Below are 15,160 nucleotides of genomic sequence, written 5' to 3' on the forward strand. Positions count from 1 at the left end.
CACCAGCCACTCCTCGGAAGGAAGGTTGGGCAATCCTACTTCCGTAGTGATACTGCCTCGGAAACCCAAGGAGGGGTCGCTATGAGTCGGGCCAACTAGACGGCACATAACAACATAACAACAACAACAACAAATGAAATATAGTGTGTATATCACCAAAGACAAAAGTACACATTTTATTTATATATTTTTAGGAATAGATAGATAGGTGAAAAAATAATTAAAAAAAAAAAAAAGGAAAGGATTAACAAACTTCAGAATAGTTAGCCTCTGTTGGGGAAAGAACAGGATGTGACTTGGGAAATCAAAGAAAGGAGGTTTCTGGGACATTCAAATGTTCCATTTCTTTGCCTGCACTGTCAAGTACTCATAAACTTTTTTTTTTTTTCTCCTCTTGTTTTTCTTTTACATTTTTCATATTTTTCTTTATAATTCTTTTTCTATTGCTCTCTTTTCTCCCTACATTGCATTGCTCCTCACTATGATTTTGTTTTTTCCTTTTTCTTTTTGTCCTTCTGTTGGTTTCTTTCTTTCTTTCTTTTTTTGTGGTTGTTATTGTTTATTTATGCTGTTTGTGTTTTTTGTTCTCTTGTTTTTATTTTCCTGGTTGTTACTGGGTTATTTTTTTTCCCACTGTGGAGGGAGGTAACAACTGTGCCCAGACAACCCAAACACACCTGCAACTCCTGCAGCCCCACACACTGGGCAAGAGCCACCACTTGCTTCTGCACCAAATGATCAACAACAGATGGTGGCTAATACCATGCCAATCCTCCCTTAACTGCTCTACACAAACAGTGAGCAGCCATCTGTGCACACATTCTCACCTCTCACACAGTCACACCCACCAGAAGACAGGAGGTGAGTGCCTAAGTGCTGCCAAACGAGTAAACAGAGTAGCACACAAACTAGCTCAGATATATCAAAACAAAGTAAACATAGAAAATAAAAATAAAAAACTTGGACAAACCAAACAAACACACAATCTTCAATGACATACAAATACAATACTATCACAATGTCTCAGAGACAACTGACAATTCCAGTTCACACAAAGAAGGAAGATATAGCAGTACAAACAAGGGACCAGGATACAGACCCAGAGAAGCTCCCTGAGGAAGTGGCATTGGAACTATCTGATAAAGAATTCAAAAGAATTATACTTAGGTACCTCAACAGATCAAGAAATATATCAAGGAAACACTGACAAAATTAAGGAAAACACAGACCAAAAAAAAAAAAATTAAGGAAAACACAGAAAAAAAAAAAAAAAAACTCTAGGAAAAAATACAAAAATAAACTGAAAAAACTATATGAAATTAGAAACCATACAAGTAGAAATCCACAAGATTAATATGAAAACTTCAGAAATACATAAAACACTGAAATGGCAAAGGAGTAAATTGAGTAAGTGGAAGACAGAATTAGCGAGATTGAAAACAAGTACCTCAATACTACTTTAAGGGAACAATCAGAAAAAACAACAACAACAACAAAAAAAAAATAATGAAGAAAGCCAAAGACATATGTAAGACACCATCAATATGACGACAAATTAAGAAGATACATATTCAAGAAGTTTAACAAGCCCCAAACAGGACAGAACTCAAAAGAAAATCACCAAGACATATCAAAATGACAAAACATTGTTCCACCTCCTACTGTGGCGAGTAGCGACTGGGGTCTTAAAAGCTTGCAAGCTGCCATCTAGATGCAACGATGGGTCTCTCCTCATCCAGAGCCAAGAAGAATGAAGAAAACCAAAAATTCATGGAAACAATTAGTCCTAGCAACTGGTACACCATCTGATCTGCAGCCTATATGACTATGAGACCAGAAGAAATAGATGGTGCCCGGCTACCACTGTCAACCACTTGGAAGAGGATCTATGTAGGAGATCCTGGATAGACAGGGAGAACAATGTGGAACAAAACAAAATCATTTGGAAAAAAAAAAAAGTGGGGGGGACCAGGTTTGCTGGCCCGATAGAGCCTGGTGGAACCACTGAGACTACGGCCCCTAGCTGCTCTTCAGGTCTGGAATTGAACGCATGCCTGTGGCTTCCAGCCAAACAATAGGCAGGCATATGAGTTGAACATTTACCTGAGGTAGACACACTCCTCAGAGAGAACAATCATGGGAGAAAGAAGGGCTGCTTATGCAAAGGGAGACAGCTCAGGGGGCAGGAATGCATGGAGGGATGGAAACAGGGAAGAGGTAACTACTGGGAGGAAGTAGGAGGGGAGATGTTGCATTGTGGTAAATTGTGGTCAATGTCATGAGACAAAGTGTATGAGAACTGCTGTATGGAAAGGGTATTTGCTCTGTAAATTTTTACCCAAATCACAAGGAAAAAAAAAAAAAAAAGACATATCATAATGAAACTTTCAAAAACCAAAGACAAAGAAGGAATCCTGAAAGCAGCTCAAGAAAAATGAAGTTATCTTCAAAGGAAAACAACAAACACAAAGCTCTGACTTCTCAGGAAAAACAATTCAGATGAGAAGGCAATAGGATAACATATATAAAACCCTGAAAGAAGAAAATTAACAACCAAGATTTATATACCCATCAAATATGATGGTGAAATTAGGACATTTCCATCAAATATGATGGTGAAATTAGGACATTTCCAGATAAATGGAAATTTGTAGAAATGAGACCAACCTTACAAAAAATGCTAAAGAAAGTCCTTTGGGCAGATAATGAACACCAGCTGACAACAACCTGTGATTAACACACTGACAACGTAACCCAGAAACAAACCCAGATATAGAAGTATCCAAAATAAAATAAACTTACACTAATGAAAACAGGGAACCAGAGACATCAATTTGTAAATGAGGACAACTACACATGTGAGAAGAGCTCAGGGCTGCTGAGTCACAGCTTAAGCTCCCCATAAAAGACCTCAATGTTTCCAGTTGTGCTCTGAAAGAAAGCCTATTTCTTCTAGTAACTGAGCTGATATTTCCGAAAACCAAACCCAGAGTCTTATTGTAAGGGTTGCTGAATTACAATGCCAATTAAATTACCAACCCAGAATTGTGTCTGAAATTAAAGTGAGGGCATTGATTGGGAAAAAATGGGATCTTGAAATCTGAAATGGGGACATATGGGAAGATAACCAGGAAGATCAGGATATGGAGCCTGTAAACTCTGGTTGAATCCCTCCCATCTGAAGGGATTACTGTAAAATCATTATTCCCTCCACCTCAGTTTGATGGGATTAACCCAACTGTTCCTGCTAGGTCACTGCCTGAGGCAGAGGCCATGGAAGAAATTGCTGAATGTTCTCAGGAACTGCCCCAACTACCCATTGTTGCTGCTAGACCTATAAGTAAAGTTAAGTCCAAGCGAGCCCCAAAAGGTAAAATAGAAAGTGTGACTGAGGAGGTGGTATGATATACCTACTTGATTTTGCTAACGTGTACAGACAGAAACCTGGAGAATATGTATGGGAATGGCTACTGAGGGTGTGGGATAATCGCATAAGGAATGTAACATTGGATCACTCTGAGTTTATTGATATAAGCACTAGTACAGATTCTTCATTCAATGTTTCAGCTCGAAAGGTTAGGAAAGGATCTAATAGTTTATTTGGTTGGCTTACTGAAACATGGATTATGCGGTGGCCTACCTTAAGTCAAGCTGAAGTACCAGACTTGCCTTGGTATAATGTAGAAGAAGGTATCCAGAGGCTTAGGGAAATTGGCCTAATAGAATGGATTTATCAGATGAGACCCCCAGAACCAAAAATGGAGAGTCCAGAAGATACGCCTATCACCAGTAGAGTGAGGAATAAATTTGTGAAGGGAGCCCCAGCATCTTTGAAGACTGCTGTGATTGCTATTTTATGTAAACCTGATTTGACAGTGGGAACTGCCCTAATTGAACTAAGACACTTAACTATGATGGGGCTGATTGGACCCCATGGTAGTAGGGGCCAAGTGGTGGCAGTTAATCAACAAAGGCAAGGTGGGCCTGGTTACTACAATGGACAGTAGAGTCGGAACAGTAATCAGAATACTCTGCCTCGTGTGGAATTATGGCATTGGCTACTTGCACATGGTGTTCCTACTAGTGAATACATGGCAAACCTACTAAATATTTACTTGATCTGTATAGACTGAAGAATTCTAGGTCACGTGAACAGCAGCCTAGATTGGATTGCCAGAATACAGAGTCACGGCCTCTCAGTTAATTCCCAGACTTGAGTCAGTTTACAGACCCACAATCCCTTGAATGAAGGGGAGACCAGGTCCCTCTGAGGAAGGATCCTACTATATTGCCAAACATTTATAATGTCAATATTTCTCCCAGCCTTCCCCAAAGAGATCTTAGGCCTTTTACCAAAGTGACTGTTCATTGTGGAAAAGGAAATAATAAGACTTTTTGGGGATTACTGGACACTGGCTCTAAACTAACACTAATTCCAGGAGACCCAAAGCGTCATTGTGGCCCACCAGTCAGAGTGGGGGCATATGGAGGTCAAGTTATTGATGGAGTCTTAGCTAAGGTGCATCTCACAGTGGGTCCAGTGGGCTCCCGAATCCATCTTGTAGTGATTTTCCCAGTGCCAGAATGCATAATTGGAATAGATACACTGAGCAATTGGCAGAATTCCAACATTGGGTCCCTAACATGTGGAGTAAGGGTTATTATGATAGGAAAAGCCAAGTGGAAGCCATTAGAACTGCCTCTACCTAGAAAAATAGTAAACCAAAAGCAATACCGCATCCCTGGAGGAGTTGCAGAGATTACTGCCACCATCAACGACTTAAAGTGAATCACTGATCCAATGGTGCTTGAAGTGTCTGTAATAGACAGAGATGCTGTTTGGAGTCTCTGGCAGGTCCCTATTGGTGAATCACAATGCAGACCCTTGGGATTTTGGCGCAAAGCCCTGCCATCCTTTGCAGATAACTACTCTCCTTTTGAGAAACAGCTTTTACCTTGTCATTGGGCTTTAGTAGAGACTGAACACCTAACTATGAGCCACCAAGTCACCATGAGGCCTGAGCTGCCCATCATGAACTGGGTCTTGTCTGACCCACAGAGTCATAAAGTTGGATGTGCACAGCAGCACTCCATCATTAAATGGAAGTAGTATATCAGAGATTGGGCTTGACCAGGACCTGAAGGCACAAGTTGCATGAGGAGGTGGCCCAAATCCCTATGGTCTCCACTCCAGTTACATTATTACCTTCTCTCTTCCAGTCTGCACCTATGGCCTCATGGGGGGTTCCTTATGATCAGTTAACTGAGGAAGAGAAAACTCATGCCTAGTTTACAGATGGTTCTGTGCAATATGCAGGCACCACGCAAGAGTGGACAGCAGCAGCAGCACTGCAGCCCCTTTCTGGGACTTCCTTGAAGGACAGTGGTGAAAGGAAATCCTATCAATGAGCAGAACTTCGAGCCATGCATATGGCTGTTCACTTTGCATGGAATAAGAAATGGCCAGATGTGCGATTATATACAGATTCATGGGCTGTGGCTAATGGTTTGCCTGGATGGTCTGGGACTTGGAATGAACTGATTGGAAAATTGGTGAAAAGGATGTATGGGGAAGAAGTATGTGGGTAGCTATCTCTGAATGTGTCAAAGGAGTAAAGATATTTGTGTCTCATGTGAATGTGCACCAAAAGGTGATCTTGGTAGAAGAGGACTTTAACAATCAGGTGGATAGGATGACACATTCAGTGGAAATCAGCCATCTTTTTTCCCCAGCTACTCCTATCATTGCTCAATGGGCTCATGAACAAAGTGGCCATGGTGGCAGGGATGGAGGTTATGCATAGGCTGAGCAACATGGACCCCCACTTACCAAGGCTGATTTGGCTACTGCCATTGCTGAGCGCCCAATCTGTCAGCAGCAGAGACCAACACTGATTCCACAATATGGAACCATTCCTCGGGGTGATCAGCCAGCAACCTGGTGGCAGGTTGATTACATTGGACCACTTCCATCACAGAAAAGACAGCGTTTTGTTCTTACTGGAATAGATACTTATTCTGGATACGGATTCGCCTTCCCTGCACGCAATGCTTCTGCCAAAACTACCATCCGTGGACTTACAGAATGCCTTAGCATGGTAGCCTTAGCATGGTATCCCACGCAGCATTGCTTCAGATCAAGGGACTCACTTCACAGCAAATGAAGTGCGGCAATGGGCATGTTGTTGTTGTTGTTGTTATGTGCCGTCGAGTCAGCCCCGACTCATAGCGACCCCTCCTTGGGTTTCTGAGGCAGTATCACTACGGAAGTAGGATTGCCCAACCTTCCTTCCGAGGAGTGGCTGGTGGGTTTGAACCGCCAGCCGTCTGGTTAGCAGGCAAGTGTCTTAGCCACTATGCTACCAGAGCTCCCATGAATTCACTGTTCTTACCATGTTCCCCATCATCCTGAAGCAGCTGGCATGACAGAACAATGGAATGGCCTACTGAAAAAAAATTAGTGCCAGCTAGGTGGCAATACCTTGAAGGACTGGGGCAATGTTCTCCAGGAGGCTGTATATGCTCTAAACCAGCATCCAATATATGGTTCTGTTTCTCCAATGGCCAGGATTCATGGGTCCAGGAAACAAGGGAGTAGAAATGGGAGTGGTACCACTCACTGTTACCCCTAGTGACCCACTCAAAAATTTTTTCTTTCTGCCCTGCTACTCTATGCTCTCCCAGTCTGGAGATCTTAGTCCCAAAGAGAGGAACACTCCCACCTGGAGACACAATACTGATTGCATTGAACTGGAAATTAAGAATGCCACCCAGTCATTTTGGCTTCCTCATGCCTCTAGATCAATAGACAAAGAAGAGCATTACTGTACTATCTGGTGTGATAGATCCTGATTACCAAGGGGAAAGTGGATTGACATTACATAATGGAGATAAAGAAGAATATGTCTGGAATACAGGAGATTCTTTAGGACGTCTCTTAGTACTACCATGCCCTGTGATTCAAGTCAATGGAAAATTACAGCAACCCAATTCTGATATGACTGCTAATGGTCCAGACCGTTCAGGAATAAAGGTTTGGATCACCCCACCAGGCAAAGAACCATGACCAGCTGAGGTGCTTGCTGAGGGCAAGGGAAATACAGAATGGGTGGTGGAAGAAGGTAGTTCTGAATAATAGCTATGACCACGTTACCAGTTGCAGAAACGAGGACTGTGATTGTTATATTCCTTCACTGTATATGTGCATCAAGTATTTTTGTTTTCTTCTGTTATGAACTGTGAAATGTAAATAAGGTTAATGCGTTTTGGCTATATGCATGTTAGTGTATCATTTTAGGTGTAAATATGACTTTATAATTGTCCTTATTTAGAAATTATATATGGTTAAGAAGATGTGTACAACTGCCAAGATGGCAAGGGGTGGACTGTGATAGTTGGAGCTGTGTGTCAACTTGGCTGGACCACAATTCTGTGTGGTCCAGAAATTTGGACTTGCCAGTTTCTACCATGTTCCCCATGGTGTGTGAGCCATTTTCTTAAGATAAATTTCCCTTTCTCTATATATATAAGCTTTACTGGGTTTATTTCTCTAGAGAACCCAGTCTAACACAGTCCCACCATGGAGCTGAATGCCAGTTTCATCATGGGGAATAACTACCACCAGCCACCCAGCCACTCAACCAGGCCCAGCCAAGCTGACACACAATGTTAACCACAATAGAGGCTATTCATAAAGTTGCCTAGTGATGTATCAGACAGTGTTTCTCTGCTTTTCATAAGGTTTTCCCTGGCCAATTCTTTGAGAAGTGGACAGCCTCTTCCTTCTTCCTAGTCTGTCTCAGTCTGGTAGCTGCATTGAACCCTGTGGACCATGTGCAACCCTGCTGGCATTTGAAACACCAGTGGCACAGCCTCGAACCTCACAGCAACACACAAGCCACCACAATAAGACAAACTGACAGTTTTTCTCCCTTAGCTGTTCAAAACCTCTCTACCCTCCCCTTACCTGGATCTCATAGCTCTTCCACCCTTCCTGCCTCTTAGGGTGAGGCCTATCTCCTGCCCCTTACCTGGATCCCCCAGCAATGTCTCCATCTCGTCCCTGGCTCTTCCCCTGCTTCCTGCCTCTTGAGGTGGGGCCTTGTCTCCCACCCCTTACCTGGATCCCGCAGTCCATCTCATGAATATAGACATAAAAATTCTCAGCAAAATTCTAGCCAACAAACTTCAACCACATATCAAAAAATAATACATCATGACCAAATGGGATTTATACCAGGTATGAAAAGATGGTTCAACATTAGAAAAACAATCAACATGATTCATCACATAAATAAAACAAAGGAAAAGGACCATCCAATCATATCAATTGATGATGAAAAGGAATTTGACAAATCCAACACCTATTCTTGATTAAAATGCTGAACAAAATAGAAGGGAAATTCCTCAACATAATTAAGGGCATATATACAAAACTAACAGGAGCTCTGGTGGCTTAGTGGGTAATGCATTTAGCTGCTAACCAGAAGGTCAGTGGTTTAAACTCAACAGCTGCTCCACAGGAGAAAGATGAGGCAATCTACTTCCATAAAGATTTACAACCTTGGAAACCCCAAGGGAGTCGCTATGAGTTGGAATCCACTTGATGGCAGTGGGTATACAAAACTAACAGCCAACATGGGGAGAGACTGAAAGCATTGCCCTTACAAATGGATACTAGACAATTATGCCCTCTATCACCACTCTTACTCAATATTTTATTGGAACTCCTTACCAGACCACTAAGGCAAGAAAAGTAAATAAAAGGCATCCAAATTGGCAAAGAAATATAACTATCTGTGTTTGCAGATAATATAATCTTCTGCATAGAAAATCCCAAATACTCAGTAAGAAAATTACTGAAACTAATAATTTCAGCAAAGTGGCAGTATACAAGATCAACATACGAAAAATCAGTCAGACACCTTTACACTAATAAAGAGAACTTTGAAAATGAAATCAGGAAAGCAATACCATTTACAATAACCACCCAAAAGATGAATTACTTAGGAATAAACCTAACTAGAGACACAAAAGACCTATTCAAAGAAAACTATCAAACACTATTATTACAAGAAACCAAAAGAGAGCTACATAAATGGAAGACTATACCATGTTTATGACAGGAAGACTTAACATCATGAAAATGTCAATACTATCCAAAGCCATCTATAGATATAATGTAGTCCCAGTCCAGAGCCATCTCTTTCTTTAAAGAGATAGAAAAACTAACCACCAACTATCATGGAAAGGAAAGAGATCCCTGATAAATAAAGCATTACTGAAGAAGAATAAAGTAGGAAGTCTCATACTGTGCAATCTCAAAACCGACTTTACAGCCACAGTAGTTAAAACAGCCTGGTTCTGGTACAACAGACACAAAGACCAATGGAACAGAACTGAGAACCCAGAAGCAAATCCATTCACCTACAGGCAGCTGATCTTTAACAAAGGGCAAAAACTCATTAAATGGGGAACAGACAGTCTGTTTAATAAATGGTGCTGGCAAAATAAATTTAGAAAAAAACATTTTTTCCCTTGATTTAAATCACAATTTCAAAATGCCATATACCTTGTCACTTTGCTCCAGTGAAAAGCTATCTAGCAGGAATAGAGATATTGCTTGGAGAAACAGGAGATAGTGGCTGTATTCCCACATCATCATAAAAGTGTAAGTTGAAGCACTCATCAACAAGTAGCAAAACCTCTAGGGAAAACAAAAGAAAGAAACTAAGGTATCAACAGCTTTATTACTATAAAAATCTATGAGGTTTTTACCTCAAAGCTGCAGCTCTGTTATTGGTTCAACTTGAAGCTACCTAACTTGTGAAGCTTCACTTTTGAATCACATAATTATTAAATTGTTACATAAAGAACAAGAATTTAAATAAGGCGTCCTAGAAAGAGAGAAATCAACCAATATGTTCACCATCATAAGAATTTCAGGAAGACAAAAGGAAACAAACATAATTCATTGTCAATCAGATTACAGGATAAGTGTTAGTCTTTATATCCTTTACTATGTAGTAACTTGGCTTCATGGAATATTTTAATGTGACTACCTTTAAAATGAGGTACCATATTTGCAATATATTCAAATTAACTGTGATTGGTAAAACAGATTTGAATCTTACCTCTGCATAAGTATTTAAATTGCTTTTTAAATAGCCTGTAAGTGCAGCAACTTGACATGCAAAATATGGTAATGCCCAGTTTTCTCTTAAAGGAATGGAGTATTCGATTCTTGTTGTATCTACCCTAAAATAAACCACAGATGAATGCTAACATAACAAGATGTTATGTTGTGTAACACTGTACTTTCAAAGCACTTTCATACACACCTCACTCTTCTCTGTAACAATCCCATGAGGTAGGCATAGACAAAGCCACTACTGGCCTATACTGCACCTTTGAGGAAATTAATATCTCACATACTCTTCACCTCTCCATCCATTCCTATGCCCTACCTTCAACCCCACAGGCTCAAGGAACACTCAGTGTTGTACACTGCTTGGTGAACAGATGGGTCTCTGTGAGAATTGGAAAAATTCTGCCCCTTATGAGCAGACACAGCCCCATGCTAAGGCAAACAACTTGCTGTACTTCCTGGATTTCAGCCCCTTTCCTTCCTTCTGGCCACCCTTTCTACTAGAGTACAATCTGCACTACCATAATCAACAGACCTGGCAGATCAAATGTTCTTATACCCTTCAAATAAGGAATATGAAGCTCAGACAGGTGGAATGACTTAATCAAGGTCATTTAACTAGTAGGTGGCACAATTGGGTTACAATGCATATCTTTTGATACTTAATGATCTTTTCACTGAGAAGATTAATAATTTTTAAAATCCAAAATTAATATTACAATTAATGAAGGAGCCCTAGTCATACACGTTAAGAGCTCAGCTGCTAACCAGAAAGGCTAGCGGTTCAAACCTACCCAACAGCTCCAAGGAAGAAAGAGTTGGCAACCTGCTCTTACAGCCTAGAAAACCCTATAGGGCAGTTCTACTCTGTTATATGGAGTCACTATGAGTTGAAAACCGACTCAGTGGCACCTAACAACAAAATGTCCTTCATGGGACATATCTAGAGACCTTTGAGAATTCCCAGAAACCTCAAATACAGAAATGTTTTATAAGCATCTCCTACATTTCTTCAAGATTATTTTTCACTGAGATCCTGTTGTTTTCTGTGTATAACCTCACAAATGGAACTACCCTTTCAATGGCCATTTTCCATACTAAAACAAAGTTCTTCTATCTTTTCTAAGAAGACAGAAACAAGAATATTACAAACAATAACTACACTTTATTATTTTTGTCCATACTGATCAATATAACAATACTAATTACTATTTTAAGTCCCTAGGTATCACAAAAAGTTTGTAGTCAACAACTAACCTAAAGTTGGTGGTTGAAACTTACCCAGCTGTACCACCGAAGAAAAGTCCTGGGAATCTGCTTCCTTGGAGATTATAGCCAAGAAAACGTTATTAAAAAAAAAAACCAAAAACCAAACTCACTGCCATCGGCTCGATTCCAACTCATTGCAACCCCCATTGGGTTTCCGAGGCTGTAAATGTTTATGAAAGTAGATTGCCCCACTTTCTTTCTGCAGAGCAGCTGGTGGGTTTGAACCTCTGACCTTCCAGTTAGCAGCCAAATACCTTATCCACTATACCACCAGAGCTCCTTAGAAAACTCTATGGAGCAGTTCTATCCTGTAACACATCGGGTCGTCATGAGTCAGAATCAACTCGATAGCAATGAGATAGGTTTTTTGGTTTCTAATCACTATTATAACAAATCAAGCACTTCCATGGCAGTTAACACACTTGTCCACTAGTGGCTGCTGATCAAAAGGTTGGCAGTAACAGCCCACCCCGAGGTGCCTTAGAGGAAAAGCCTGATGAACTACTTCTGTAATAATCAGTCACTGAAAACTTTATGGAGCACAATTCTACTCTGACACCCATGGGACTGTGAGCTACAGTCGACTCAATCACAACTGGCTAATCAAGCATTTACCCCACATATAAAAATTGTGTATAACCATAACTCCTTCACAAATGTTTACTCTGCTTTATAAACTTACATTATATGTATATAATGAACACAAAAAAATTAAACTAGATGAAAATTTTAGTGACTTTGAGACTGACAAAGTTTTCTTGAGAATGACACAGAAAGAATCATAAAAGAAAAAAATCAATACACTGGACTAAATTAAAATTCTAGCTCTTCAAAGGACACCGTTAAGAGAGTAGCATCTGCACCCAGAGGGAGCAAGTAGTTAGACCTGTGGGCTCAGGACCACGGTCGTAGGGGATATCAAGCTCAACTGGTATAACATACTACACAAAAATATTGTCCATATCCTACTTTGGTGAGTAGCGACCAGGATCTTAAAAGCTTGCAAGTAGACATCTAGATGCAACAGTGGGTCTCTCCATGTACAGAGCAAAGAAGAATGAAGAAAACCAAAGACACATGGCAACAATTAGTCCAAGGGACTGGTACACCATGTGATCCTCAGCCTATATGACCATGAGACCAGAAGAACTAGATAGTGCCCAGCTACCACTGTCAACCACTCAGAGGGGGATCTGTGTAGGAGATCCTGGATAGAGTGGGAGAACAATGTGGAACAAAACTCAAAATTATTAAGAAAAAAAAAAAAAAAGACCAGGATTGCTGGTCTGATAGAGCCTGGTGAAACTCCTGAGACTATGGCCTTAGCTACTCTTCACGTCTGGAATTGAACCTACTCCTGTGGCTTCCAGCCAAACAAAAGACAGCCATAGGAGCTGAACATTTACATTAGGTAGATACATTCCTTGGAGAGTTCAATCATAGGACAATAGAACAGCTGTGCATCCACAGGGAGACAGCTGGGGGGGCAAGAGTACACAGGAGGGAAGGACACAGGGACTAGGTAACTATGGAGAGGAAGTGGGAATAGAGCTGTTGCACTGTGGGAAATTGCAGTCAATGTCATGAGACAAAGTATATGTAAAGTGCTGTAAGGAAAATAAATTTGCTCTGTAAACTTTCACCCAAATCACAATAAAAATTAAAAAAATAAAAAAAAGAGAGAGAGAAAGAGTAGCATCCAGGGTCTTAAAAGCTTACAAGTGGCCATCTAAGACACATCTAAGGCATAGTCTCTACTCTCCAGCGGCAAAACAGTAAGCAGGGAACAGTGAGAAGAGGAAGTGCCAAGAAGAAACAAGTCTACATGAGCCACAATCTCATCTGAAACCAGAAGAAGTAGATGGTGCCCGGCTATCACCATAGACTATTCTGATGAGGATCACAACAGTTAGTCTCAGATAGAAAGGGAAAAAAAATATAGAGAACTCAAAATTCTCATTAAAAAAAAAACAACAGCCAAACAAACTGGAACAGTACCAAAGAGAGAACTCCCTGAGAGTATCATCCTGAGCGATTCTTTAAACCTAGAACTGAGACTATACCTATTACCTGTAAGATTAAGGAGCTTTGGTGGTGTTTAGTGCCCTACTTAAAAACCACCAGCATGACACCAAAATGTCAACAATGACTCAAAAATAAATGGGTAATAAAAAGATAATGGGTCAGGGAAACTAGAGTACTGGAAAGGGAACAAACTGGACACAATATCTATCACCACCAAAAGTTTCTTTGTGCCCCTTTCTAATTCTCCCTTTCCTCTTCTTGTCCTTTCTCATTGCTTTCCCACTACCCTCAGGGAACCAATGATCTGCCTTCTGTCACTATACATTAGTTTACGTTTTCTAGGATTTTATATAAATGGAGTCATACAGCATTACTTTGTTTTTGGTCTGGCTTCTTTCACTGTTGTTGCTGTTGTTGTTATTTGCCATCGAATCAGACTCGACTCATAGCAACCCCTCCTTGGGTTTCCGAGGCAGTATCACTACGGAAGTAGATTGTCCCACCTTCCTTCCGGCTTCTTTTACTAAGCATAATTATTTTGAGATTCAAGCATATTGCACATATTAACAGTTCATTCCTTTTTACTGCTAAATAGTATTCTATTGTATGGATATATCACAATTTGTTTATCCATTCAGCTGTTGATGGAAATTTGGGTAGTTTCCAACTTTGCACTACTGCCCATAAAGCTCCTATGAACATTTGTGTGCAAGTCTTTGTATAGCCATATGCTTTCGTTTCTCTTGGATAAACACCTAGGAGTAGGATGGCTGGGTCATATTGTAAGATATGTGTTTAACTTTTAAGAAATTACCAAACTGTTTTCTAATGTGGTTGTACTATTTTACATTCCTATTAGCAAACTGTAGAAGTCCCTCCTAAAAATTAATATGGTTCATCTTTTTTTTTTCCAGTCATTTTAACTTTAACCAATCTAGTGCATGTATACAGTATCTCATTATAATTTTAATTTGGATTTTCTTAAAGACTAATGATGTATACCTTTTTATGTGCTTATCGAAGTATCCAAATTTTTTGCCCATCTTTTATAAAGTTTATCTTCTGATTATGCAGCTGTATGAATGCTTTGTAAATTCTAGATAGAGGTTCTCTGTCAGTTACACGCTTTATAAATATTTTCTCCCAGTTGGTGGCTTGTCTTTTCATTTTCTTAACAGTGTCTTTTATTTTATGGGTTTTTTAACTAAGATTTTATTGAGTTTTTGGTGCAAGTTTACACAGGAAGTTAAGTTCCCATTTGTCAATTTCCACATAAACTTTTTATTGACATTAGTTACATTCATCATAACATGTCAACTTTCTCTTTATTGTGTTGATGGTTCCAAAGTATAGCTAAATACTTAATAAAATGGTGTATTTTAAATATGTGCACTTTATTCTATGTCAATTATACCTCAACAAAGCTGTTGAAAATTATTAGAAGAAAACTTGTCTTCCCTGAATATATGGAGCCAGGTGGCTCAGTGGTTAACTGCTCAGCTGCTAACTGAAAGGTTGGTGGTTCAAATCCACCAGCCACTCTGTGGAAGAAAGATGAGGCAGTCTGCTTCCATAAAGATTTATAGCCTTGAAAACCCTGTAGGAAAGTTCTACTCTGTACTAACCATGAGCTGGAATTGACTTGACAGCATGGTTTTTGGGTTTGGTATAAATATATATGTGAATATATATGCTAAATATCAATAACCTGAAAACACT

At 40.0% G+C, this 15,160-nt stretch overlaps 1 protein-coding gene across 1 annotated transcript in view; it reads right to left on the minus strand.

Annotated features, from left to right (window-relative positions):
• The window catches only part of DPY19L4 (dpy-19 like 4), an 83,156-nt gene that overhangs the window by 46,073 nt on the left and 21,923 nt on the right, over positions 1-15,160 (minus strand). Inside the window, exons 7-8 of the mRNA XM_007934862.2 lie at positions 10,134-10,257; positions 9,572-9,706 (exon numbers count right to left, since the gene is read on the minus strand). Of these exons, the coding sequence (XP_007933053.1) occupies positions 9,572-9,706; positions 10,134-10,257 (259 nt within the window). The remainder of the gene's footprint in view (positions 1-9,571; positions 9,707-10,133; positions 10,258-15,160) is intronic.

The sequence above is a fragment of the Orycteropus afer genome, unplaced genomic scaffold, assembly GCF_000298275.1.
Source record: "Orycteropus afer afer isolate SDZICR_OR568_19922 unplaced genomic scaffold, OryAfe1.0 scaffold00021, whole genome shotgun sequence".
Classification (NCBI taxonomy): Eukaryota; Metazoa; Chordata; class Mammalia; order Tubulidentata; family Orycteropodidae; genus Orycteropus; species Orycteropus afer.